Source organism: Prunus mume, linkage group LG7, assembly GCF_029339155.1.
Source record: "Prunus mume cultivar Tortuosa linkage group LG7, ASM2933915v1, whole genome shotgun sequence".
In the NCBI taxonomy this organism is placed as follows: Eukaryota; Viridiplantae; Streptophyta; class Magnoliopsida; order Rosales; family Rosaceae; genus Prunus; species Prunus mume.
Window position 1 is genome coordinate 7,862,099 of NC_142704.1, and position 25,848 is coordinate 7,887,946.

Consider the following 25,848-nt stretch of genomic DNA (forward strand, 5'->3'; position numbering starts at 1 on the left):
GACAACTTGAAATATTGTAAGGTTGTAATTCAAATGGTTAATAGTATATGTTCCTGCATTATTAAGCGTACAAGTATTGAGCTTAGCTTATTGACATTTTTTTAAACGTAAATGGGCAAGATTGCGATTGGACATCAGATCGAGTTGATGTGATTGTTCCTAAGTTAAAAGACATAGCTCTCGTATCAATTATAAAAGAAAGAAATCAAAGTGAATCATATAGGTTTATTTGAGACTATTGGACTACATCGCTACAATATCTTGTTTGTGTTTGATAAGTCTATGGCATTTAACCACAATAATTCAGGTATTAGGATAAGTTGACTCATGTTTCTACATGAGATTATTATCAATTTGAATCTTCAATTTGAAATATTTCAATCTAATCTTATATCTTCTTTTTTATTCAAAGATGAGGAGCTAAATATTCGAATTCTTACCTAAATGTGTAAGTAAAATGTTCTATCACTGAAGCTATAAGAGTCACGTTCATCAGGGAGTTTATATATCTATGTGCTTCTCGTACATTAATTATGTAATGTCCACCAAACTTTGCTTTCTTATTAGTTATTTTCTAGCAAGAGTGGTGACTAACACTGTGCTTTGTGAGTTAAAGTTATCGGTCTCCCAACTAATATAAGATTCGACATAAATGTATTTGTCCAATATGTGGTTAGGAGAAGATTATGTCACGACCTTATTTATTTTTCGATGTTTTTTGTTTTTCTTGAAATAAAAGCATGGAGAGCATCACAGAATTGTGATGTTTAACCAACTCACTCATTAAAATATTTTTCTGATTTGTTGTCCACAATTATTTTTTATTAATTTGTTCACATTAAAGACTCAAACATGATCAACAGGTACTAGCCCAATGAAAAAGGTCATTGATTTACAAATTAGTGATCTCAAGTTCTAACCCCATGACATCATAGTAGTGTGTGAGAGAGAGAAACCTTCATCCCCTATAATTTAGACTATCGCTTATACTTTAAAAAACAAAGACTCAAACATGAACCAAATTAAACAAAGGTTTTTAGTAGACGGAGAGGACGGCAGACTCCCAAAAACAGACCAAACAAAACCCAAAAAGAATTAAAGATAGAAGGCAATGCATCAAACAAAGAAACCCCATCGTCCTTAATTAAACAAGGACAAAGTATCTTTTTGGTAGCATGTAACATCTAGACTAAACACTGATTAGCAACCTAAAGTAGGCCACGTGTCCAAATGGGGGTAGATGTGATGCCCTAATTTGAGACAGATAAAGGTGTTTGGCTGTTTCCATGATTTTTTTAAAACAAGAAGAGGGCCCTTGTAGTGCCAAAATGTTGTACAAATAGGACCGCAAACAGCATATCAATATCGTTGGTGTCTTTTTCTAACTAAAAAGATTTGTGTCTTCAGCCTCAATTTCCACTCTCTTTTTAAGCAGGGTTGGCCTCGTACTTGAACTTCCCCCCCCTACTAGACATTTCATAGCGAGAAGGAAAATAAGCAAAGTGTTTTCTTTCCTCTCACCTTCATATCAGCCATGTCAAGCAGAAGATCATCCTCAGGAGCTTCTAAACTCGCAGATGATGAGATTAAGGAGCTCGTCTTAAAATTAAAACCTCTGCTACCCCAGCTTGATCATAGGCGCAACGCATCGGTATAGCCTATAGGCTTAGGCTTATGCATTACAATTCTATTTTTGTTTTTCAATTTTCACATATATATATATATATATATAATTTGTGCTCCTCTATCAATTCTCATATTAGTTCATGTCACTAACATAATGATGAAGGTGATGGCATGATGGCATGATGGATGGTTAGAGGACACCTGGGAAAGAGAACTTGATGTGAAATGAAAGTTGAAACCAGATGCATATATAATCTACAGAGTTTCATGCTTGATATATAGATGATTAAACTTTGTCATTCAAAGCTGCAAGAGCTATATATAGAAAGAAGCTAGGTTAGCCTCAAAATATCTTCATAACAAGCTTATATACTAGGTAGTAGTAATAAGAAGTAGAAACCTCAATCAGCAAGAATTCGTTCAACTAATCATGCATGGATTTTGTGTTTAAACAGAATTATTACTCTCTCTTTTTTAAATTTATGCAGAAGTATGTTTGTCTGATTAATACTTATAATTAAGCAATTATATATCATAACGTGGTGCTTATATATATATGCAGGTATCAGCATCAAGCATTTTGGAAGAAACTTGCAGTTACATAAGGAGGCTGAATAAAGAGGTAGACGATCTGAGCCAAAGACTATCTCAACTCCTGGATTCTGCAGACATCACTGATGTTGATGAACAGCTTATTAGAAGACTTTTCCAACGTTAATAATGCCTCTCTCTCTCTCTCTCTCTCTCTCTCTCTCTCTCTCTCTCTCTCTGTGTGTGTCTGTCTTTGTCTCTCTGGGCGGCCTATTTTAATCAAATGTCTTAATTTGGTTGGACTTTCCAACCAGTGAGAGATATTGATTAATTTATCAGAGGAATATGATATATATTTATTTATGTTTTTTTTAATTTAAATTTCTGAAGTGTACCCTATTCTCATCTCTCTGTATTGTTAAAATGCTAGCTAGTGATCATTTGATCTTTCTTCAACTAAATATATAAATAATAATAATAATAATATTTGGTCCCACATTAATCACATGGAATTTGCAGCACAATACTGACCAGAAGCATTTTCTTAGATTTACTTGTATCACAATCATTCAATGATTAGGATAAAAACCAAGACAAGAAGAAGAAAAATGAAAGCAACCAACAGGGTTGTCTGTCTGCTAAAATATTGTGTGCTTTGCTATATTATATTAGGTTCATTTGGAACCTGTTTCATTTAGGGGAGTAAGATGCCAAAGATGAATGGTAAAAGACACTTGCTAGCTACTACTATTTGAGAGCTCTAGAATTTGGCACAAAAGGATAAAACAGAAGAAAAGAGGGAGAGAAAACAACTTTATTAAAAAGAAAAGAAAGAATAAGATATTTGTGTAAAAATCCAAATAAATTGAAAATGCCTCTCTCCTCATGCACAAGGAGCAATCCATGTAGATAAATTAAACAAATTCCAATTACAAGATGAGATGGAGGTGGCAGACATGACGTCAGTTAGAGCGAATAAGCTTCCCACTCTGCACCGAATTTGAATCCCTCTTTCTCTAATTTAGATGATTTTAAAGTGAAGATGGATGTGGCTATTTACATTTTGTTCATATATCTTCAACTTTCACAACTTACAAAGTGCAAAGTTGTCAATGAAGGACACAAATCATCAACAACAAACAAACACCACTTATAATTCAAGAACAAAAATGATACATAAAAACAGTCAAACCCCAACAAAAAAAAGCCCACAACTTTTTTTTATTTTTCTTTTATTCCATTAATCTAATAATAATTAGTGGAGCGGTATGTGGAATTTGTCAAGAATGGCCTTGAAATTAGCCACAATGGCTAAGCTGTTGCTGGTGTACTCCATGGACCTCTTCATCTTGCTCTTCACTTTATCGACAGCCGTTGATCCCATCTCTTCCAACCCATCCAAGCACGTCTCTTGATCTGTCACAGCGCTGCTTATCCACGTCTGTATGTCGTTGACTTTAGCCTCGGTTAACGACTTCTGTCCCATCGCCGAAACCGAGTCGTTGAGCCGACTCAGCGCGTCCTCGAGCTGATCCACGCAGTCCCGAGTCGCGGGATCGGAGTTCATCGTATTCAACAGAGACGAGACGTTTGAGAGCTCGGAGACGGAGATTTCGAGAGAGAGCTTGAAAATGGCTTCTGGGTCGGGCTTTGGAGAGGCGTTGAGGGAGGAGATGGAGGTGAAGCACGAGTTGGGGTAGCGAGTCACGTTGCAGATGGTTTTGATGGCTGACTCGGCCGAGTTGGAGTTGGAGAGAGAAGGGGACTCGGAGTTGGACGCGTGGATGAGAGCTGCGAGCAGGAGGCCGATCACCAAGGTCAAGCAGATGAGGGCTGAGATGGTGAGAGTGGAAAAGATGGGCTTTTGGGGTTTGGGGGATTTTGCGTTTGAGGTTTGAGTTTGATCTTCAAGTTGGTCTGGGTTTACTTTGCCATAGCCTTTGAAGATGTTGATAGATTCCATGGCTGCACTCTGTTTTTGGGAGGGTTGGGTGAAGTTTGAAGAAAATAGTTTTATGGGTTGATGACAAATGATAAATATTTAATCATTTAATTAAGCATATAATAAAATATGACCTATGCAATGTGAGGTTTTGGACCAAGTCAGTGATAAGCCAAGCCCACAGAGAAGAGATGCAAAATAGATTATATTTTATAGAAAAATTGAATCATTTCAAACTAATCAAATGCAAAATTGTTCACTCGAGTGAAGCACAAATGAAGTTCGGAAACAAAAATTATTTGCAAGCCAAAATGGGATATAGTAACTGAGAAGTAAAGCCTAGTAGGACTAGGAGAAACTAATGGTCAAAACTCTCTGTTCAATCTTCATCCTCTTCATCTGCATCTCCACCAGCAGCCTTCTTGGCAGCTGCCTTCATGTTTCTTCTCTTCACTCTGCCAGGACGTCCAGCGCCTAATGGGCTTGTGAGTGAGAAATCAATGTGCTTCTCTGAATCACATCTCACCAGGAAGGAAGAGATGTTCACCACTTGCCTCCCAACTCTGTGCACAATAAAAGAACAAAGCATAGTGAAGATGAATGTTCATCATGCTATGAAGGCTCTAGCAACAAAAGAAAATTGGTTGATTTTCATAGTCTTTTAGCAATGCGCAGCTTCTTCATTCAAACCACCATATCAGATGTTGTATCAGCAGAAATGACAATACAACTAGAAAAACATCTTTTGAAGCATCACAAAGGCTTTATACTGAAAACTTGTTGGATATTGGGTGGTAAAATAGATGAGCTCTAACTCTAAGACTGCTTTATTCAACTTTATAACAAATTAGCTCTAAATCTCTCCTCCACCCAAATAATGAGCATACCAGCGCTACAAGCATATAACCAAGGAACATTTATTTGATGTATAACTAGTACTTTCATTTGTTTCTAGCTTTACATGGAAAGCAAGCATTCATTTGAGATTGACCATGTAATCAAATCAGCATTAATAGACTAGAACTAAAACTATATAGCAGACTTCCTTGATCTACATTGCAGGCAAAGGAACAAATAAATTTACCTGATATGCCTCTGCCTGATAAGCACACGGGCATGATGGATGGACTTTGCCATACCAGTCTTGAACACAATTGTCTGCAGGCGACGTTCAAGGAAGTTCTCCACAGTCAAAGCCAAAACATAATCAAGCTTGTTCTGACCCTCTTCCAAGAGTCCGTAGCGGTTCATCCTCCGGAGGAGAGCCTCACCCTCGAAGATACGACGAGGGTTCTTCTCATCCAGGGTCAGAAGCATCCTTGCATTGTTCCTGATACGGCTCAGAGCATACTGAACCCTCCACAGCTCTCTCTTGCACCGGAGCCCATACTCTCCAACAAGCTTCAGCTCAGCATCCAAACGCTCCTTCTCATAGGGCCGACGCGGCTTCTTGAACGTCTTTCCATCTGAATTGTCCAACAATTGATCATTACAAAATGAGAATTTAACATCAACCACCTAAAAAGTAAAATGTACCCAACTAAGCTTTTTGAAATTTCCATTTTCTCCAAATCCCAATAACATTTCCAATCTAACATCGAATTTTAACTTTTCTTTCTTGTGTATGAGGAACAACAATTAAGCCAGCGTCTCAGTGAAGACTGTATATAAGTAAATCCAAAATTTTCGGCGCCAAAAGAACAAGAGCAAAACCAAGGACAACAATCAAAAAGCTGATAATCAAAATCAAAACTTTGCCACTGAACAATATCAATTCACTAACTTTCAAATGTAAAACTTCAGACCCAAAACACTCATTGTTCGGAATAACACAACTTTCTCAAGGATCACAGAAATTATTCAAGTATCAGAGAATATACAATATATGCATATATGAGATCAAATATCAAATATAGAGAGTTAGAGAGAGAGCATACAGTTGCGGTAGAAGGAGACGTGAACCATGGTTGTTCTCCGTCGAGACCACACGTCCCCTCTGCTTCGATGAAAACACAAACCAAATTCTGAGCTCTCCTTTTAAAGAAAGAGAACCTCTTAAAACCCTAACGCTGGTCAATGCGTTAGTGTCGCGGTGATACCAAACTTCTACCTATTTTTAAAATGGGTTAGCCCATATTTTATAAGACCCAATTCTATTTTTGGGCCTATAGATATACACAACCACCCATTATTTATTATACAAATTTATAAATAAACTCAATTCTAGACATGTATTTATAAAAAAGCACTATTTAAGCATAAAACACAAAAATCAACCCCAAAGTCAACTTTTTGGGTGTGTTTATAAATGGGTTTTGAGTGTGTGTAATGATGGGTTTTGAGTGTGTTTATATGTTTAAATAGTGCTTTGGTTTTTATAATTTCAACCCCTATTTTGGGTGTTTTAGTGAAACTCCCTATTTATTAAACCAAAATTCTTCATTGTAGGCCTTTTAGTTACAAAAAGATACGCCCGAATTGTTGTTCATGTAGGGCAAATTTTCTCAAACCAAAAGGAAAAAAAATCCCAACCTAATGGACATTATATCGGTAAATGCATGTAACAAAAGAATTAAAAAAAGGTTCAAGATGTATTCCAACCGGTCCATAATTTAGATCAGTGGTCTCAAGTTTGAACCCCAATGATACCTCCTCTCCCTTCCAAACTTTGAAAAAATAAAAAGGATTTAAGATTTATACTTGCTATTTTTTATACCTCAAGCCATAAAGATGGCTCTCTTCTCTTCATAATTTGGAAATTTAGGTGAAACCGACAAGCGACAAAGTTGCAACTTGCAACCACCAAATGGTTTGCATTGAATAGGCATTTAGTGAGTGAATTTTGCTGTCAAATCTGGATTCAGTTAGGTACACTATTATAATAATAAAAGGTTTTTTAGGTTTTAGACATAAAATAAATTTCACTTTTGGAAAAAGCCAAAGCTTTTCAAAAAACAAAAAAACCACTCAACTTTCAAATCAAAGCATACAAATGTATTGGATTCCAAAATCTAAAAATAAATAAGGCATTTTTGTCCATTTTTGCGTCTTTTAAAATTTTTCTCTCCTTTTGCTTTTTCCAAAATGTCCCTATTATAAATGGCTCCAATATAAACCCACCATATCTTTCATTTCCTCATAATAGATTTGAATGATGCGTGTAATCTACTCAATCTATAAAGTTCAAAATTCTGCCAGCGAGGTTTAGCTTAATAAAAAAGAACAACTTGCATATCAATAATCTCAAGTTCAAACCATAACAACGTGTGTTTTTCTGAATTTCCATATTACACCATATAAAATGGTTCAAGGCTTCAAGCAACACCCTCTTTATGAAGCACGAAACCAAAATCATAAGCATTTTTGCTGTTAGTCTCATTATCTCTCTGTAACTTTTATGCTAAAAGGAGAAAAGCCAGAATCTGAAAAAGAAAAAGAAAACTTCTGTTGGGGACCCTGTTATTGGACGGCTGAAAGACTTTATATTCTGGCCTTACTTGCACTGTTGCACAAAGAAGAGATGCTTTTTGACTCAAAAACACTGAACAACCATATATTATAATTTGGCTGACAACTTGACAAGCACAATTCCAACTAAACCCAAGTAAGATGAAATCTCATTGTGTCATTTTTGTTTTTGGGGAACTCTCTCACCTTGTCAATGTTGGCCTGCTCTCACCTTTGCAGGCCATCATCAATTTAGGAAAAAGATGTCTACTTCTAATCCAAATGGACCAAATCCTAAACTTGATGATGAGGATCAATGAATGTGACCATGAACTTATAGCAATGTTTGTGAGCACAAATAAACAAATCTCTTTTATAGGCAACCACTAAAATACTACAATTTGCCTACCCCACCTTTTTTGTTTTTGATTGAATACCTACCACACTATTTGGGCACAAAAATTTACTCACACACCCAACAAAAAAAAAAAAAAAAAAAAAAGGAAAAAAATTTGTGATATATGATGCTCGTGAAAAAGGTCACTGCCAATCCCACGTGGCATAAAATATTTTTTAAAAAAATTAATTAGCAAAAATAATAATGTTTTAAATAAAATATGATAATTTCATGAGGAAAAAAAAGATTAAAAAAGGGATTAAACTAATAAAACAAAATAAACCCCTCTTGTTTTGACAATTGCAGACTTGCAGTTACGATACGTACCATCCAGATTACAAAATATCAAAAAATCCCTCATTTCAGTGCCCGCCAGTCGTGCATTTTTCCTTTTCAGTTTTTTTTTTTTCTCTTCTCTATCACCATTCAATTCCCATCCTTCAGTTTCTCACTATCTTTTTCTTTCTTTTCAAAAAACAAAAACAAAAACAGAAACAGGTTTTTTTGCTAGTAATCTTTTTTTTTTGGGGGAAAAGAAAGCCCATTACACCCTAAATCCTCATCGTCTTAAATACTAAAACAACATTTCATCTCCAACTCTATTTTGGCATTTTCTCCTTTCTCTGTCTCTGGGTCTGCGAATTGGAAGAACTGGGAAATCTGGGTTCAAATGGCTTCCAACATAGGCATAATGGACAGTGCTTACTTTGTTGGACGAAATGAGATTTTGACATGGATCAACAATCGTCTTCAGCTCAATCTCTCTCGCATTGAAGAGGTTCTCTTTCTTTTTTCCTGTTTTGGCGAATGTTGTTTTAAGGCTTTTTGAGAATGAGAGTGTGAAAAGAAACGATCTTGATCCCTGGGTTTCTTTATCTGAACATTGTTGCAATTTTTGTTGATGCTAAGTGGTACAATTTTCCTTGGCTTTTGTTTTTCTGAATGATTCATTTATTCATTGCTCTCCCATGTTAGAAATCTTAGATATTTGCGTTTGCCTTTTTTTTATATCCTCGTATGGTTTGAGTCCATCAAATCTGTGTGCTTTCCTTCTTAATTTTAAGTTAAAATATAATCCAATTGAAGTAATTGCGTCCATGGTTGCCGGAAAGTTGAATGGTTTATCTGCTTGATTTTTCAAAGTGTTTAATTACGCTCTCTGGTGCATTTTCAAAGGAAGGTTTTGTTTTTTAGTGCATTTTCGTTGATCCGTGGATCATAGGTGCATAATATCGCCTGACTTACTGTGACAACGAATTGTGGGTTTTTACTGTTTTTTGTTCACGAACTAAATGATAGGAAGTAGTATACCACTTGTGATTGAGTTGTGTTTGTGTATGGGGTAAACCCACATATAATGTAGAACAGCTGTAACAGCATTAGCCCCAGTCTTGAACTCAACTCTGAGTTTTGCATTTGAACAATTTATAAAAATATACTGGTCTTAACATGGATGAGTGGAACTAAGGTTAGATGTCAAGTTGAAAATGGCAGCCTTGCCTGAGAAATAAGAAAGGAAGATAAACTTGAGGTAACATACAATGATTCCAAGAGCTATCGGCTTCCATTAGTCTCATAACTACATATACTTAAGGCCTGTATGATGTGCAGATAAGCTATAACGTTGGGATTTTGAAATATGTTGTAGAATAGTAGGAGTGTGATGGTACAGTTATCTGTCTGAGAAGCAAAATGATTATGATCCTTTAATCAAGTTGATGGATCATGGAAGTGATTGTTGATCCCATGGAAGTTGGATATCTGTTAGATTTTGTGCAACTAGTTTTAGTTTGATTGTTGATATTTTTTCATTGGATATTTCCCCAGGATTTAGGTCACATCGTGCAATTTTCATCTTTTAATTTTTCCATTTGAAAATGAATTCTAGTATTTCTAATCATGTGAACAAATGTGGCTAGGCTGCATCTGGTGCTGTGCAATGTCAAATGATGGATATGACCTATCCAGGAGTTGTTCCAATGCACAAGGTATAAGCATTTCTCTGCAATTTTTATTTCTTAGATCTGTACATCGTATTTGAATTAACATTTTTATTGCTAGAATGGCTCCCTGCCCCTTTATTCCTAACAGGATGCTTCCTTTTTCTTCTAATTGGTTATTGTAGGTCAATTTTGATGCTAAGACAGAATATGATATGATCCAAAATTATAAGGTTCTGCAGGAAGTATTCAACAAGTTGAAAATTGAGAAGGTATTTTCATCTTGGTGCTCACTTGTCCTTTTTCATTTGGTTTTCGAGAAATTAATATGGAAACCTCCTTATCCATATGGCTTTTGAGGAATAACCATATTTTGAAATTTCTTTACAAACACCTCCAGTACGTGCACTCACTTTTAGAATAATAAACTATCCAAAGCAAAATTCTGTTTGTGGTGATGTATTGATCTTCACCATGTATGTACTTTGTATGCATAGAAGCAAACTTATGATGCAAGTGCTAGATTGAATTATGTGGGAGGAATTCTTTATGTTTTTGAATGCTAGTGGTCACAATGTTGATATGGTCCCATTTTTCCATACCATACTATGGTTTTGTTTGATCTAGAATGTCTTCTATTCATATGTGGTATATTTACCAGTTGGTTGGTCTCAACTTTGTTGGGGATATTAAGAAAAAGAAAAGATCACTGTGCATGACCAGTTTTCTAGGATAAAGCCAGCATTTACATGTGTTGGTTTCTGTTGGTTGTATTTAATTCTATGTAGATTTATGCATGTGTTGAGGTTCTTTGTTTGTAAATGACCGAAGAAGAGTAAGGTTGAGATGTATTTCCATTGTAATATTTGATCCCAGTTTTATTGCTTGTCATACTGAGGAACTCAACTTGTAAATGGTGGTGGTCTTCCTTGACATGGATAGTTTGTGATATTGCAAACTTAGATTTAGGCGAGTTGAGAAACCAGACTGAGGGTGGTTTTTGGCACAATTGAGAATTTATATTCTTACTGATCTCAATTCTTTTTCTCCTTGGCTCTGCTGCAGCATCTTGAAGTCAATAGACTTGTTAAAGGCAGGCCTTTGGACAACTTGGAGTTCTTGCAATGGCTGAAGCGCTACTGTGATTCTGTAAATGGTGGCATAATGAATGAGTATGCTCTTTTTCTGAATTTCTTCTCTCCTTTCAAATCTTGAGGTTCATGTGTGTTGGTATTACATCAACGATCCTTTTCCTTCAATTTACATCTTTTAACCTTGTAGAAACTATAACCCGTGGAGCGAAGGTGCAAGGGTGGGAAGGATCGGTATCCGAAGGGTTCTCAGAAATCCTCAAAATCTTTGCAAGCAAACAATTTACATAACCCTGGCTCTGGTGATACAGTTGGTCTCAATAAAACCTCTGGTCAGTTCGCCTTCCTAAACTTTCTACTCCATTTATTTTATTTTTAACACCTAAGAGTGCCTCTCATTGCTTGATGCTGAACTCTTTAGGACCAAAGCAAGGGAAGCCTTATGCAGCGGCTGGGGGTGCTAATTCTTCAGGAGAGGTTCAGGCTTTGTCCAAGGAGGTATCATTATCAGTCTATTGATTGTTGCCTTAGGAAGTCATTCCTCTCTCTCTCTCTCTCTCTCGCTCTCCAAGAAAAAGGTCTTTGGTTTTCTAAATTATGCAGTTCAGTGCACTGTTGATTCCTAAAAGGTTTTGTTGTGTGCTTCTGTTGTACAGATTACAGATCTCAAGCTCTCCGTGGACCTTTTGGAAAAAGAAAGGGATTTTTACTTTGCAAAATTAAGGGATATTGAAATTCTTTGTCAGACGTCTGAATTGGAGGAACTTCCGGTAGGAATTTCTGACAGGTTTTTAGTATATTTGTCTTACAGTTTCGCAATCAACATGTTTAATCGTGTTCTTACATGTGTTTAGCATGGCTGTTGTATGTTTCTTTCCCTGTTGCTCAAGTATCTCTTTTCAAATTTCATAGTGCATCTGAGGTTGACAAACAATTTGTATTTGCTATAGGTTACAACTTTTAAATAACTTTTGAAGCAAAATATTGAAATTCTTAGTGGAATATTGAGCTCATGAGTACTCTGCGCTTCGGTTTTCTTCATTTCCTTTTGGAGCTAGGTTATGCCTTTCTTTTGGCCCAGCATTTCGTACTAGTATTGACTAGAAACAAAACAACTCCCTCCCCTCCTCATGAATTTGGGTGATTTAGTATGATGATGTCTTTGTATTAACCAACTTATTATGCCTCGATTAAATTTTATGCAGATGGCAGTAGCAATAAAGAAAATATTATATGCTGCCGATGCAAAAGAATCACCACTTGCTGAAGCCCAGGAGTACCTCTACCAATCCATGAATGCTGATGAGAAAGAAGCTGAAACCGAAGAAACTGATCCCTAAATTTGATTTTTGGGACCAACAATGAAGGCTATTGTTGCGCCTAAACAAGCCCATGAATCAGTGATCTCTGTCTGTTAATTGAAGAACTTATTCCTCCTTGTATGTGTTGAACGGATGACTATGAATTGAAAGAAATGAGATTTTATTAATAATAAAGCCTCATTCTTCAATAGTTCTAGGGCCTCTGGCTTTTGTCTTCTCGAGTGAACTTTGCATAACTTTTACCTTGAATGTATTTATTTTTGCTTTTTCATTTTGGCCCGGGGATTTCCAAAGTTACCATCCAAACATTTTCTAACAACGATTACCACAATAATTCAAACTCATAAAATCATAGTTAAAGGGGAAAAAATGGAAAATATAACAAATGGCTGCAAGAGGTAATTGTAAAATAAATAACCACAAAAACAAACGTGACCAAACCAGGATAATTACATATAATAAACCAGGAACATTCAGTATCCTTTACAAAACAAAAGATAGCATTAATAACTATCAGCCAAACACAACAGCCAACATCTTTTTCCCTATAACACCAAGGGACTGGATGGCAGTGAAACGTACTGCGACACTACAAGCCTCAATAATATCTAGATGCCTCATCATAGACGGATCTCCCGCTGCTCTGGTACTTATCAGCCTACAAAATACGAAAGGTTATGTTCAGCCAACTTGTGAAAAGCATGAGTTAAAATTATGTGCCTTGCAAATATTTGAATGGGATACGCAATAAAAATGTACTTAGCCATCACCACTTGCAAATGCCACTTTCTTATTTTCTGTTGTCAATTTAGCTATCAAAAGGGATATGTAACATTATAAGCATATCACTACGAACATTCATATATATTATGCTCAATAAGCATACCCTGTGAATGATTTGCTCAAAGGCTTCAGTCCCGTTCTCTGCAATGTACTTCTCTGCAGCAATTAGAATGTCATCTGGCTTACTCACATCCTTCTTCCTTGGAACATACCAAATGTTAACTCTCTGTGGGTTGAGAAAGAAAGGTCTGATATACTGTTCATAAACATATGCAGCACCACTGAAGTATGGGATGACCAACCAACAAGTAAGAATTAGCTTTGTGTATGACCAGATCGGAATCCTGTCAGAAAAGATTTAGAACATTATAGACACAAACTCAACTGAAAGGCAGCATGGTGCATCATTTATGGATTATAACAGCCTGTGATTTATGAGAATCTAATGCAAGACTTTACAGCCCTGACAAAGATCAGTTTTTATACATCTTCCATCGATGCACCAATAAGATTTTGTTCTGTTCTAAACAGTAAACGTGTGGAAGAGATTATTATTAAAAAAACAAGAAGTTCATTATACAATTTGAAAGATTTTTCATGATAATTTCCCACCACAGTGGTGGTAGATTCCCCCTCCCCCCATGGAACCCAGGATCGAACCCCAGTGGGGTTTGTTTTGTCCAATGTAACCACATAAAGAAATGCATATCAGCTGTGTATATGTTGTTTTTTTTAAAGAGAGCTCAAGAATGGAAATACAGCAAAAAGAAAAGTTTAGACCAAAATTTAACTACAGAATCTTATACAAATAATCTACCTTTTCAGAGGTCTCAAATCTTAAGTTACGTGAAGAGCACATTCAATGCAGACCCAGATTATAAATAAGTGAAATAAATCAAGAATAAAGGAGCTACATTTTAGAAACGAAAAGAATTACCACTCAATGGCTTTGGCAAAGGTGAGCTCAAACAAAGTAATCATAGAATACAGAATCCAATACGTGAGCCATTGGCGATCGTCAGCAGGAGACTGTGTCTCAATCGCCCTAATCGAGGCATATCTATCAACAAACCCAAAAATAGAATGCCCATTACAGAGAATTTCAAGTTAAACACAAAAAAAAAAAAAAAAAGTTAAAAAAGAGAAAGAAGATAGAAAAGAAAGTGTGTGCAAGTTACAGTCTTTGAACTCAACTTACAGTGGATAAACAAGGCTAACCACAGGCCTGCAAAGAAACAAAACACCATCAATCAAATTGTCGAAAAAAGAAAAGGATTTTTTTTCTTCTTCTGGGTTTTTGTGGTTGAGCAATTTTGGTAAAGTAAGTGAGAGAGTGAGAGTGGCCTACCCAGCAAGAACGTCGAAGTTCTTAAGAAGCACTTTGAGGAAGCTGCCGGCACCAGATCCCATCTTTGATTTCTCAATGTATGTTTCTATCACTCACTCTCTCTCTGATACAGAGCTTAAACTGAAGCTTCTAGAATAAGCTAGGGTTTTTCTCTGTCGTTTTCTCTGTCGGTTTCTGAAAGAGAGAGAGTGAGAAAGCGAGCAGGGGCAGACGGGTGTGTTTTATAGCACTACCAAAGAATACGCGCGGTGGCCAAAAAAAAAAAAAAAAAAAGCAAAAGCCACGTAGAGGAATTGTTGGGTGCTCACTGCTCATGGAAAATTACTGTGGTCCTTCAAATCCAAGGGCTAAGATGCGTGCTTATGTGTGGCCTTCGACTTTTGACACGTGGGGTTGTCTTAGGGATTCTTAAGGGTTGATAGATTGTCCATAAAGGACTCGATCCCCATCTAAAATTACAACATTGCCAAGTCTTCGGAACCATAAGACATTTGCTTGCAATTGAGATAAATATTGAAAAGAATGCGGACATTATCAAATTAAGATTAAGATATGTATCGTGCAAACTCAACTCGCTTGTATTACATTAGTTCATTAAGAAATATACAAACCACCCAATATGGGGCATTCTCAAATAACCCAAGACAAAGTGAAGCATTGCACATAAATCATTTCAAGGGTCGGTTTCTCTGCTTCTGCAAGTGTTGGTACTGTTACCAAGTTGTCGAGATTCTTTGCCTGCTGTTGGTTTCTCACCGAGAAGTTGGGATGGCCAAGAATCCACCGAGGTTGGATACCTAGCATGCGGTTTACTCACATGTGAGGTAGTGTTAGATGTGAGCTGGGTGGCATCTGGCAGCGGGTAGGATTGGAGATCAGGGCAGAGGGGCATGACAAAGACAGCAGGTGCTTGCTGCAAACTGTGGTCTTGAGTGGGCAAACTGATGGAAGTTCCAGTAAAATGGGATGCCACTTCGGGTCTCAATTCTGCACAAGGGGGTGCTGCATTCAGGTCCGGTTTAGACTGGACCACCTTGTCTTCTATTTCACTGTGTAATTTCTCAATCTGAGTTTCTAAGGCAGAATTATCCTCTCTCAGCTCATTCTTCTCAACGGTCATCTGTTCAATTTTCAAAGAACTTGCATGAAAATATGATTGATTAAAAGAATGCACTACTAGATGTACAAGTTTCTTCTCAGCTCTAACAAAGACCAATGCATAAGGAATGATTCACACAAACTAGTATGGATTTAGCTAGATAACTAAAGCATTGAGTACGCATATATTGTTTGAATCTTCTACATACATGACACTAGCAAAATATTTAGGGGCAAAGGAATCTGTAAAGTGCCTTACATAGTTGGATTCAGACAACAAAGATGCATTCTCCTTTTGTAAGTATTCAATCTGACCAATCAAGTCCTTTAGCAGTCGTGTAGCTTCACACAATATAGAGGCCTTTCCATTGTTCTGCTGATTTAATTCTGTGCAAGAGTTTTCTCAAATTAAGAATGACCCAGCATCATATTAAAAAATGATTACACTAAGAGCCATCATAGTGAACTTCTAACAAATAAAAGATTAGTTACCAAGAGCATCGGCCAGCTCAAGAAAAAGCTCGTTAAAATGCTCACGCTTCTGTTTCTCCCTCTCAGACTTGTGGATTCTCTTAGGTATTTTCCCCTGAATCTTTTTTCCAGAACAAGCCCTGCACATCAAACATCTTTGTAAACATCTAGCCAAGAAATCAGAGTGATTTTTCATCCTAATAAACAGTCATGTTAAGCCACTTGGATGAGTTACATCCATTATTCTAAATGACTTCACACAAGTTGATAATGGCCAGAGGAAATTCTGTTGGAAGACCCTTTAAAATCTTTTATAACGCATGAGCAGTATGAAGTTCAAAATAAGTAAAGTACAACTGGCATTTAAAAATAAAAACAGTATTACCACATCAGAAAGAGATTTATCTGAAAGAAATCAGCTTTATCAACAGGGAATCAAATTCTTTGTTCATAATAAGGCCTAAGCGAGCACTTCTGTCAGGATATCCACCTTATTTGAATCCTCTAATCAGTTACAAAGGCTATCTTTCAAAAACGAATCATAGGTATTTTTTCTTTCACATGAATACCATAAACTTTCTCTGATCAAATTCTATTCCAAAATGTATCCATCACTAGTTGCAGCTATATTTCTATTAAAGCTAATTCAAAATCGGCCGAATTACATATTTAGCGGGCAGCACATCCAACATTCCCAAAGTTAAGTAGATTTTGACAGGGACGAAATTTATACTGGTTCCACAACATAATGTGTGTACCCTGTATCTTTTTCATCATTCCTTCAGAAACCCCATTTCTAAATTTTCAATTTGCAACTCCTTTTCAAAATGTTACACTATTTTGCATCATCAAGTTTCTAACTAAAGTAGGACAAGCTTTACCGTTCCTAAGTACACAAGGACACTTCCAGCCTTTAATTAATATGCCAAGCATTAGAATATCCAATCCAGATAAAGAAAGTTTCTAGCACTCATAACAACGCTTATGCGCTCATGTGAAAATTAAGATCTGAACAACTTACCCGCGCACTGAGGCCTCCGTTACATTGGCCTTGTCAGCTGCCGGAACAGGATCCTGTGAACCCATGATCCGATAACCGTCTCTAAGAACTGAATAGGGCCTTATATCCTATAATAAGAAGCAATACTAAATTCAGACATTCTTGAATCTTGTCAGATGATCCTCCAAACAACAGTAGGCAACCATATTTATCGTTATTGGGCCTGAATTTTTGCACTTTATATATAGATATTGAATTTTAAAATGAAACCCTAGTTTGCTTTCCTACAAATGATTGTTCTGCCTCATTGCTCAGTAAACAAAAACCCTTAATCAACTGAACCGCAAAAATATTACAATTAATAAATTGAAATGATAGCTTTTAACCCATCTTGTAGAAAATGATACTTGAACTACGAGAAATTCGGAATTAGACATCAATTTAACCCCAATCCAGAAAAAGGATTTGTACTGTTTAGAAAGAAACAAAAAGCCATAATTCCAGAGACCCTAGATCAGAACAAAGAAACCATTTTGTGGAGAAGAAAGAAGAATACACCCAGAGGAAATGCACAATTAGATTGAGAAAATGAAAAATTTACTGAATCACCTACCTCACCTGCAGTTGGAAATGCTGGGCAGAACCAATGGGTCTTGGATTAAGAGAAATTCAATAGATTGCGAAGAAAAATAACAAAGGATTTGGTTGAAATTTGGGGGGTATATATTTACACAGCAAAATGTCATTGACCAACGAGGTAAGATAACTGTACGTTTGGCATTTAGGAGGAGGGGAGGAAGACAGAGAGTGTGGCGGGAGAAAACGAGGCAGGGGAGGGCGTGTGGTGAGCGCTTGCCTTTTTGGTGCGCAATGAACCCAGCCACGTGACTCGCCACGTGATCTTCCTTGTTTTTTTCATAGCTCACGTTGTATTATTACATTATATATGCTAGTGGTGAGTTGAAATTTTGTTGTTGTTGTTGGAGTGGTGAATTGATTTTATAAATTATATCCGCACCTTCCCTTTTTTTTTCTATTCAGGTTTTGGGGGGGATCGCGGTGGATTCCTAGACCAATTAATTTTTGTATTGCCTCTCCCATGCAACAAGGGCAAGAAGATTTAGAGGTCAGTGAGCTTATTATTGAGAATGGTACACCAAAAATAGCAATATCAACTATGAGCTAGAGATAACAGCCAGTAAGGGCCTAGATGGCAGTAAAATGTCTCTGCTTGTGATCATCAATGGCTCTGCTCCTCAGGTACTTACATTACAGCTTGTTTTCTACTACCTGTAATCCCTCCTTCCAAAAGATTTTTCTTTTTTGTCTTTTTTTCTGGTTGGGTTTTTCCTGTTGAATGGAGGCTTTTTCTGGCTGTCTAGCAGTTATTTCCTGCTTGGCTTCTTCCTACAAAATCCAATTATATATATTACGATAAATTAGACCCAAAGGTTAATGAAAACACTTATAGACATGCAAACAATTGAGTCTCTTCATTCAAAAAAAAAACATCTTATCGTATATGGGTTCATAATCTGCCTCACGCATATGCAAAGAGGCTAGTTAATAGAATGGAAACTCAGGCAAGGAACTTCTTTTGCGGACTTCTACTAAAATTCCGCCTATTGCATGGAATACTATTTACAACCAAAAGACCTCATAAGTATCTTCCCTAGCTAATAATGCTTGGTTCGACCAAAAAAAAGAGGAGCTAATAATGCTTGGTTGGCTTGGATTAAGAAAACTACAATTGGTTAATAATGCTTCCCTAGCTAAATTGGGATGGAAAATTATTCTTCTTTTTATAAAGCAATTGCAAAACCCAATTATATTTGTGAGTCTGGATAAGCATTTTAAAATTTCAACCTATTTTATTTCAGGAAATGAGATGGATAGTTGGGAATGGTTATAATATTAAATTTTGGAATTTCAATTGGGTCTTGTTAAACGAACCCTAAAATTAACTGAGTACACCCCACGATTTAAGTATATCGTAATATTTAAATTAAAATGTAAAATTAACTAAGTACACCATATTTTAACTACCAAAAATACCCATATTTTGAGAGTGAGACCTCTTCCTTCTTTAGTCTCTGTTGTAGTTGGTTTCTAACATCTTCAGTCGTGTATGCAGTTGATTTCTACCAAAAATACCCCTCATCTTTTCTGGTTAACGGTAATTCAAGCCGTGTCTTCCATTAAAGACAGGCCAATGATGGCTTCAAAGGATTTCTTTTCCTCAGGCAATACATATCATTATTCAGTATATATAAAGGAAACAATTTAAATTTCTATTAACATTCAGACTATTTCTTTTTCATGTGTATTAATTACTGAAATAAACAGAATTTTAGCTAACAAATGCTAATTAAGGCATTAGTCTAAGTGAGAAGACGGTGAAGCAAGATAGAACCAACAGAAACCACATGATCAAGATCCCAAACCTTCTAAAACCAATAACTAATATATATTGCCTGTACTGGAAACGAAATTGAACTCTACATTCATCAGTTTGTGCAGCAACAAACTGAACCATGATAATTATATATAGCAAACAAAGATCATTAATTCAATATCCTTAACAAAAATAAAAATATAGCAATATCAACAGTGAACAAAAGATGGCAGTAAAATGCCTCAATAATATCTAATCAAAGATGTACGGATTCCCAGCTCTGCTCCTCAAGTTCTCACATCACATTACAGGTTGTTTTCTACTACCTGTAATCCCACCTTCTTTTTTTTGGTTACATGTAATCCCTCCTTCCATCCGCTTTTTCTTTTTCTTTTGTTTTTAATTATTCCGCTTGCATTCTTGGGTTTTTTCTGGTTTGCTTTTTCATGATGGATTAAGGCTACTTCATGTTTGGCTTCTTCCTGCAAAACCCAATTATATTATGTGAGAAAAACTATATCCAAATGCTAATAAGAACACTTATAGACATGCAAACAATTGAGTCTCATGATTCATGGTCATTAAAGAAAGGAAAACAAAAATCAATTTCATGTAAACACATTTCTTTTACCTCATGCATCAAAGAATTCTCATCCAAAGTGGTGTCATCTTCTTGTTTTGGCTGCTTCATGCCTGCTGCACTCTTACCTTCTTCGGGTTCATAATCCCCGCATTCTCTGAGAGTCGTAATCATCGTAAACAATAAAATCCAACGTATAGATTAATGTTATTGATGAAAACAAGAGAAATGTGAAGAAAACTTACGGAGTAAAGCCGAGTGTAAGCATGAACCAATTACGGACATCGATTTTCATAGGAAGAACAGTTGAATGTAAGGTCTTGATCATATGTCTTCTTCCTTCTTGAACAATTTGAAATGTGGTGATACAAAGATCTTGAACCTTATCACATTCTCCGTTAGTGCCAGTCTTAAAATAAACAAAGTCTTGGTTCCCCAGATGAACCAAATAGTCGGTTACAAGTCCATCAAATTGTGATGGCGGATCTGCAATGTCAAGGCCGTTTAATTCATATAGCTGGACTAGTGAATATTCAATACCACCTTCATCATCTTCTTTAATCTCCAAGGAGTATGCTATGATTGCCTCCACCTGAAACATATGTAAGGCATAGATAGTCTTGCCAACAATCACGGCCCTCCCTCGGAAAGGAGTACAAGTGCCAATTTCCACTCGTTTCCAATTCTTTCTACCCACGTGAAAAGCAAGGACGTCAAAGTTTCCGTGCAAGTCGGACAATGTATACAAAATAACGCCAAAACCCACGGCATAACCAATTACCCCCATAGTAAACTTATAAGAAAATGGACACGAAGGCATTTGCACCCAATCCTTCCTATCAGGGTTGTATTTCCCAAAGAATAAGGCTGAACCTTGTACGAACTCCGTTTCGGCTTCAAGAAAATAAAGTGTGCCATATGCCGACACAACTGTTCCATGCTGCTTAAACTGTACGGTAGAAGGTGTTAAGTGATCTAATGCCCTAGTTTTCGTATCAAAGATATACCCTCCAAATGAATCAACGCAAGGTTTATCCCAACCCTCATCTGGAAACATATATAGTTGGGAGCGGTCAAAAAGCCTTGCACCCAAATGGGTAGAACCACTAAACTTGGCTACACGTGCTACTCGTGCACCCATATCATCAACTTCTCCTCCAAATTTGAGTTTAACTTCATATATGACATCAGTGTATTTGCCCCTAATGAAAGTAACCATTAAAAACAAAGATCTATCTTCCCCCTGATTTACCGTCGTCGATGCATTCTCAACCATGGGCAAGCTGGACAGAGAAGAGATATACAAAACAAGTCAAATTAATCTTTCCAAACAACTTCCAGACCTAGAGAGAATTAATGAACGAAGCCAAAGCTACACAATCAACATAGCAAGGTAAACATTTTATATTATATAACATATATAAAAAATCCAGCGATGCAAATGGGAAACAAAAATTAAGAAGCTGAAATCTACATAGTAAGCCATGCACTGACCCATGTTTGCGATCGGCCCTATCTGCGGCGTAGTAGGCGAAGCTCCTTCGAAATTAATTTCTTCAAATCGATCAGTTGGATTTTCTGGGCCAAAAGTGCGGCTAGATATTTCTCGTTCTCCCCCAATTCGCGCAGAGACTTCTCCATCGCCCATATCTTGCGCAGAGATTTCTTGATCTTCGATGTCTTGGCAAGGAGCTCATCCTGGCATGAAGCCATCGTCAAGGCATGGTCTTGACCCGAGGTGAGCTCAGCGGCCATGATATTGGAATGCTAACTGAGGCAAAAGGGAATTTAGGGTTGGTTGTGGGTATGAAATATAAGCTAAAGCGTGTAATTTATTCAATTGATCAATATGCTTTCCATTCATCCGTAAAGTCATGTATTCATATAATGACCTAATTAATCTTGATAGGAGCAGGAAACTTTAAAAAAATTTTTATTTTAAGGAAGAATCAGGAAACTTTTATTAATATTATTTTAATCAAGGAAGAAACAGGAACCTTTTTATTGTTGATCAAATAAAACGCAGGAATTTTTATTTTTATTTTTTGGTTGAGAGAAAACAGGAATTTTTTTTTTTTTGAATATGCGTATGGTATTTATATGTACGACTTACTTTTCTATTTGGTTTCCCGTTATAAAATTCCTAGTGTTACCTGTTTGTTTATTTCTTACCCTTTTTATGATTTTTTTGGGGTTTACTGGTGAGATTGGGTTTTAGGGCCAATTGAGGAAGGGGTTTAGTTCAAAGCCCTATATAATTGACCTTCTTCTTTGATTTTATTGCAAAGAATCCTTAATCAAAGGTGCTGGTGGACTGGATCTATCTTTGACACCATCGTTTTTGCTTCATTGTCCCAGATAATCAAAGGTTAGCTCATCTCATGCTTTCTCAGTTATATTTTAGTTTTTGTTTTCTTTTCTTTTGAACATTGTAGTAGTATTTTTTCTATTTGGTTAGAGTTGTGCATCTCAGTTTTCTTAGGATGTACACTGCTGGTACCTTACTCTTCTTTTAGAGCTCAATGTGTTTTTCTAAGGATACTGTTTGCAATGTGTACTTTGTTTGCTGGCTAATTAAAAGTTGCTGGAGAAGCTGCAATGTGTTTTATTAAATGTTTCTTTGTTTCTATCTTTTCTTGCAGATTACTTTCCTTGCTAAGAATTCTTTTCGGTAAAATGGATTACCTGAGAGAGTTACCTGAGAGAGTTCAACGGTTGTTGCTTTGTGACAATAATTCACAGGACATGGTCATTGGTTCTGGGCTTTGTTATTACAGTTTCATGTTGAATAATAGAATTTCTCAAGAATTGTATGAGGGGCGTTTGTTTATATCTTCTGATATTCGCGGGAATTGATAGATGTGGTGTTTGTAAAAGTTGCTGGACGAGAAGATGCAGAAAGAATATTTCGAAGGACTGCCGCAACTAACGATGGTGTTGTTTTAAAGCCGTGGAGGTATTGGTTCTCCGGAGAAAAGGAGTTTTGCGACTTGCCTAAGGATGCAGAGTTGAGGAAGGGAATCTGGACTCTATGTTATGATCGTTTCGAAAACAATCTTAAAGATTGGACGAATCTGGTGAAGGGAAATGTTGGTTATAAGGATAAGCTTAAACTACCTATCAAGACTGCTAATGGTTGTCGTCTTAAGGAATTTTGGCGTGATTCCATAAGGTATGTGGTTAGATTTTGTAAAAATTATTGGTCATAGTTTTGTTTTAATTGTATTTGACGTAAATTCTTCGTATTGTTTGTAGGGAGTTGATTAAAGGTGTAGGTCGCATACATTCTAAGGGGTCATATCATGGTGGGTTGGGTTGGAGAGTAATTATGTATTTATTGACAAACGTCTGAAGGTAATTAATATTAAGGGAGATTTGTATGAGCATGAATTTGAAGATGGCCGTGAGTGGGAAAAGAAAGCAGATATTACGGACCTTTTAGGGATGTTGGACAACTGGTTCGAATCGATACTAACGGGGGGCAAAAGAAGTTGGCTTTAGGGTTATCGTCTGCAGGAGAATTATCCTCCTCTCTGATCTCATTCTTCTCATGCATGGGTCATCTGTGCAATTTTCAAACAACTTGCATGAAAATATGATTCATTAAAAAGATGCACTATTAAATCAATGTACAAGTTTCCTCTCCAACCTACATTTTTGTTGTTGTTATAAATCAGCTCTAACCTACTGATCCCTAAGTAATGATCCAAAACTAACCACTAGGGTTTTAGCTAAATAGCTACAGAATTAAGTATATTTTTTGAATCTTCTACACAAATGCCTTATACATTTGGGGGCAAACAAATTTGTAAAGTGCCTTATGCATAGCTAGATTCCGACAACAGGGGATGCATTCTCCTTTCGTAAATACTGAATCTGACCAAGCAAGTACTTTTAACAGTCGAGTAGCTTCACACAACATATAGAGGCCTTTCAATTGTTCAGCTGATTTAGTTCTGTGCAAGAGTCATCTCAAATTAAGAACGACCCACCATCATATCTGTTGAAAAACTAATGCTCATTTGTTCTACAAAGTTCTAGAAAAGTCAAGAGCTCCCAATAAAGAATTTACATGGCGGCAAAACAAAAGGAATATGGTAGAATATTCTAGAAAAAGTGACAAGTGAATGGCTTAAGTATGGCGGTGGAAGAAATCTCCAGAGCAAGACTACAAACATGTGGTTGGGAGAAAGTGCCCAAGTCGGTGGACCAAGGCTAAGTCGGCAAACAATCATCCATAAATAGGCATGCAATCTACAATGAAATGTGGAGTGAACAAATAAACTCCCAATCTATGTGGCAGCCGAGAGCTACCCAAACTAAGCCATGTCGAGGAGGCCAATAAGCCTATATAAGCAAGAAAGAAAGCCAATAAGCCAATAAGCTATGAAAAAGGCCAATTAGCCTACACCTAAGTACTATTCTCCTCCAATGTAATAAAATCACTTTATTTCAACTATTGCCTATTGTCCTAAACCCTTTCACCGCATAAACCAACAATGGTATCATAGCAACACCACTCACAATCACCCTACAATCTAACAAGCGGTATCAGAGCATCACAAACGCTCATCACACACTTTCTAAAATTTCAACAATATCAAAAATTGATTAGATTAAGAGAGACATGGTGAACTTCTCATAAATAAAAGGCAACTTACTGAGAGCATCAGCCAGCTCAAGAAAAAGCTCGCTAAAATGCTCACGCTTATATTTCTCACTCTCAGCCTTGTGGATTCACTCTATCTAATTTTTCTAGGACAAGCCCTGCACATCAAACAGCTTTCTAAACATCTATCAAAGAAATCTGAGTGAATTTTCATCCTAAAATAAACAGTCATGTTAAGCTACTTGGATGTGGTACATCATTATTCTAAATGACTTCACACAAGTTGATAATGAGCCAGAGGAAATTCCGTTGCAAGACCCTCTACAATCTTTTATAAAGCATGAGCAGTATGAAGTTCAAAATCAATAAAGTACAGGAGGCTTTTTTTTATATTTAATTTTTTAAAAACAGTATTACCACATCAGAACAAGATAAATCTGAAATAAATCAGCTTTATCAACAGTGAATCTAATTCTTTCTTCATAATAGAGCTTAAATGAACACTTCTGTCAAGACTTGCACCTTATTTCGAATCCTCTAATCAGTTAGAAAGGCTACCTGTCGACACTACTATTAACCTTGATAATGCAAGTCTATCAATAATAGATTCATAGGTATTCTTTCCTTCACATAGATACCATAAAATTTGTCTGAGTAAATTCTATTCCAAGAAGTATCCATCACTAGTTGCATCCATTTTCTAATTCAGGATCGGCCGAAACAAATAACTAGTGGGCAGCACATCCAACATTCCCCAAAGTTCAGTAGATTTCAACAGGGACAAAACTTATACTGGTTCCACAACATAACGTATGTACCCTGCATCTTTTTCATCATTCCTTCAGAAACCCCATTTCTAAATTTTCAATTTGCAACTCCTTTTCCAAATCTTACCCTATTTTGCATCATCAAGCTTCTAAAGTAGGACAAGCTTTACTGTTCCAAAGTACACAAGAACACCCAGCCTTAGTTAAAATATGCCAAGCATTACAACATCCAATCACGATAATAGAAAGTTTCTAGCAGTCACAACAACGCTTATGAGCTCATGTCAAAATTAAGATCCGAACAACTAACCCGCGCACTGAGGCCTCCGTTACATTAGCCTTGTCAGCCGCCAGAACAGGATCCTGTGAACCCATCATCCGATAATAGTCTCTATGAACTGAATAGGGCCTTGTATCCTATAAAAAGAAGAAATAACAAATTCAGACATTCTTGAATCTTGTCAGATGATCCTCCAAAGAACAGCAGGCAGCCATATTTAT

The 25,848-nt window shown here is 36.6% G+C and overlaps 7 protein-coding genes across 10 annotated transcripts in view; 2 read left to right on the forward strand and 5 right to left on the reverse strand.

Moving 5' to 3' along the window:
* The first annotated feature begins 1,369 nt into the window (after positions 1-1,369).
* On the forward strand, positions 1,370-2,520 carry LOC148915361 (transcription factor PRE6-like). The gene is made up of 2 exons (XM_089055923.1): positions 1,370-1,651; positions 2,189-2,520. The coding sequence occupies exons 1-2, from the start codon at positions 1,535-1,537 to the stop codon at positions 2,342-2,344; spliced, it is 273 nt and encodes a 90-aa protein (XP_088912049.1). The 5' UTR covers positions 1,370-1,534; the 3' UTR covers positions 2,345-2,520.
* Positions 2,521-3,286: 766 nt separating this feature from the next.
* Positions 3,287-4,153, reverse strand: LOC103338391 (Plant invertase/pectin methylesterase inhibitor superfamily protein). The gene has a single exon (XM_008241587.3). The coding sequence runs from the start codon at positions 4,118-4,120 to the stop codon at positions 3,413-3,415; it is 708 nt and encodes a 235-aa protein (XP_008239809.2). The 5' UTR covers positions 4,121-4,153; the 3' UTR covers positions 3,287-3,412.
* Positions 4,154-4,289: 136 nt separating this feature from the next.
* Positions 4,290-6,203, reverse strand: LOC103338392 (small ribosomal subunit protein uS4y). The gene is made up of 3 exons (XM_008241588.3): positions 6,037-6,203; positions 5,184-5,565; positions 4,290-4,662 (listed from the first exon to the last, which is right to left on the reverse strand). The coding sequence occupies exons 1-3, from the start codon at positions 6,062-6,064 to the stop codon at positions 4,479-4,481; spliced, it is 594 nt and encodes a 197-aa protein (XP_008239810.1). The 5' UTR covers positions 6,065-6,203; the 3' UTR covers positions 4,290-4,478.
* Positions 6,204-8,300: 2,097 nt separating this feature from the next.
* EB1A (microtubule end binding protein EB1A) lies at positions 8,301-12,486 on the forward strand. Its single transcript, XM_008241586.2, is given in 9 exon segments — positions 8,301-8,721; positions 9,863-9,931; positions 10,069-10,155; positions 10,949-11,055; positions 11,165-11,175; positions 11,178-11,306; positions 11,396-11,472; positions 11,631-11,744; positions 12,180-12,486. Coding segments are annotated over 9 exon segments (837 nt in total). The 5' UTR covers positions 8,301-8,613; the 3' UTR covers positions 12,315-12,486.
* A 242-nt stretch (positions 12,487-12,728) lies between these two features.
* LOC103338389 (HVA22-like protein a) lies at positions 12,729-14,626 on the reverse strand. The gene is made up of 5 exons (XM_008241585.2): positions 14,428-14,626; positions 14,278-14,304; positions 14,017-14,139; positions 13,183-13,423; positions 12,729-12,954 (listed from the first exon to the last, which is right to left on the reverse strand). Exons 1-5 carry the CDS (start codon positions 14,487-14,489, stop codon positions 12,895-12,897), a joined length of 513 nt encoding a protein of 170 aa, XP_008239807.2. The 5' UTR covers positions 14,490-14,626; the 3' UTR covers positions 12,729-12,894.
* Positions 14,627-14,940: 314 nt separating this feature from the next.
* On the reverse strand, positions 14,941-17,839 carry PYE (basic helix-loop-helix (bHLH) DNA-binding superfamily protein). 2 transcript variants are annotated; one of them, XM_008241583.3, is made up of 5 exons: positions 17,615-17,839; positions 17,018-17,124; positions 16,018-16,136; positions 15,785-15,912; positions 14,941-15,547 (listed from the first exon to the last, which is right to left on the reverse strand). In XM_008241583.3, exons 2-5 carry the CDS (start codon positions 17,080-17,082, stop codon positions 15,101-15,103), a joined length of 759 nt encoding a protein of 252 aa, XP_008239805.1. In that variant the 5' UTR covers positions 17,083-17,124; positions 17,615-17,839; the 3' UTR covers positions 14,941-15,100. The 2 variants fall into 2 exon arrangements, with proteins under 2 accessions (XP_008239805.1, XP_008239804.1); XM_008241582.3 differs by having other exon boundaries at positions 17,610-17,838.
* Positions 17,840-19,441: 1,602 nt separating this feature from the next.
* The window catches only part of LOC148915362 (uncharacterized), an 80,927-nt gene continuing 74,520 nt past the window's right edge, over positions 19,442-25,848 (reverse strand). Inside the window, exons 2-5 of one of the 3 annotated variants that reach the window (XM_089055817.1) lie at positions 25,658-25,764; positions 20,217-21,254; positions 20,023-20,128; positions 19,442-19,873 (exon numbers count right to left, since the gene is read on the reverse strand). In XM_089055817.1, the coding sequence (XP_088911943.1) occupies positions 19,697-19,873; positions 20,023-20,128; positions 20,217-21,254; positions 25,658-25,725 (1,389 nt within the window). In that variant the 5' untranslated portion in view covers positions 25,726-25,764 and the 3' untranslated portion in view covers positions 19,442-19,696. Of the gene's footprint in view, positions 19,874-20,022; positions 20,129-20,216; positions 21,255-21,484; positions 21,743-23,406; positions 23,535-25,657; positions 25,765-25,848 lie in introns of those variants that run through there. The other 2 variants (XM_089055816.1, XR_016128537.1) reach the window with 2 other exon arrangements.

Excerpts from the sequence above, each read along its gene's own strand:
- LOC148915361 (XM_089055923.1), top strand. The coding sequence starts at position 1,535 with ATGTCAAGCAGAAGATCATCCTCAGGAGCTTCTAAACTCGCAGATGAT. Across the intron at positions 1,652-2,188 it reads ATCATAGGCGCAACGCATCG|GTATCAGCATCAAGCATTTT; the intron begins GTATAGCCTATA and ends ATATATATGCAG.
- LOC103338391 (XM_008241587.3), bottom strand. The coding sequence starts at position 4,120 with ATGGAATCTATCAACATCTTCAAAGGCTATGGCAAAGTAAACCCAGAC.
- LOC103338392 (XM_008241588.3), bottom strand. The coding sequence starts at position 6,064 with ATGGTTCACGTCTCCTTCTACCGCAACT. Across the intron at positions 5,566-6,036 it reads CGTCTCCTTCTACCGCAACT|ATGGAAAGACGTTCAAGAAG; the intron begins GTATGCTCTCTC and ends TGGACAATTCAG. Across the intron at positions 4,663-5,183 it reads ATCAGGCAGAGGCATATCAG|AGTTGGGAGGCAAGTGGTGA; the intron begins GTAAATTTATTT and ends TATTGTGCACAG.
- LOC103338389 (XM_008241585.2), bottom strand. The coding sequence starts at position 14,489 with ATGGGATCTGGTGCCGGCAGCTTCCTCAAAGTGCTTCTTAAGAACTTC. Across the intron at positions 14,140-14,277 it reads GTTAGCCTTGTTTATCCACT|ATATGCCTCGATTAGGGCGA; the intron begins GTAAGTTGAGTT and ends GTTTGTTGATAG. Across the intron at positions 13,424-14,016 it reads TTTGCCAAAGCCATTGAGTG|GATTCCGATCTGGTCATACA; the intron begins GTAATTCTTTTC and ends CTTTTCTGACAG.
- PYE (XM_008241583.3), bottom strand. The coding sequence starts at position 17,082 with ATGGGTTCACAGGATCCTGTTCCGGCAGCTGACAAGGCCAATGTAACG. Across the intron at positions 16,137-17,017 it reads ACGGAGGCCTCAGTGCGCGG|GGCTTGTTCTGGAAAAAAGA; the intron begins GTAAGTTGTTCA and ends TTTGATGTGCAG. Across the intron at positions 15,913-16,017 it reads TGAGCTGGCCGATGCTCTTG|AATTAAATCAGCAGAACAAT; the intron begins GTAACTAATCTT and ends ACTCTTGCACAG.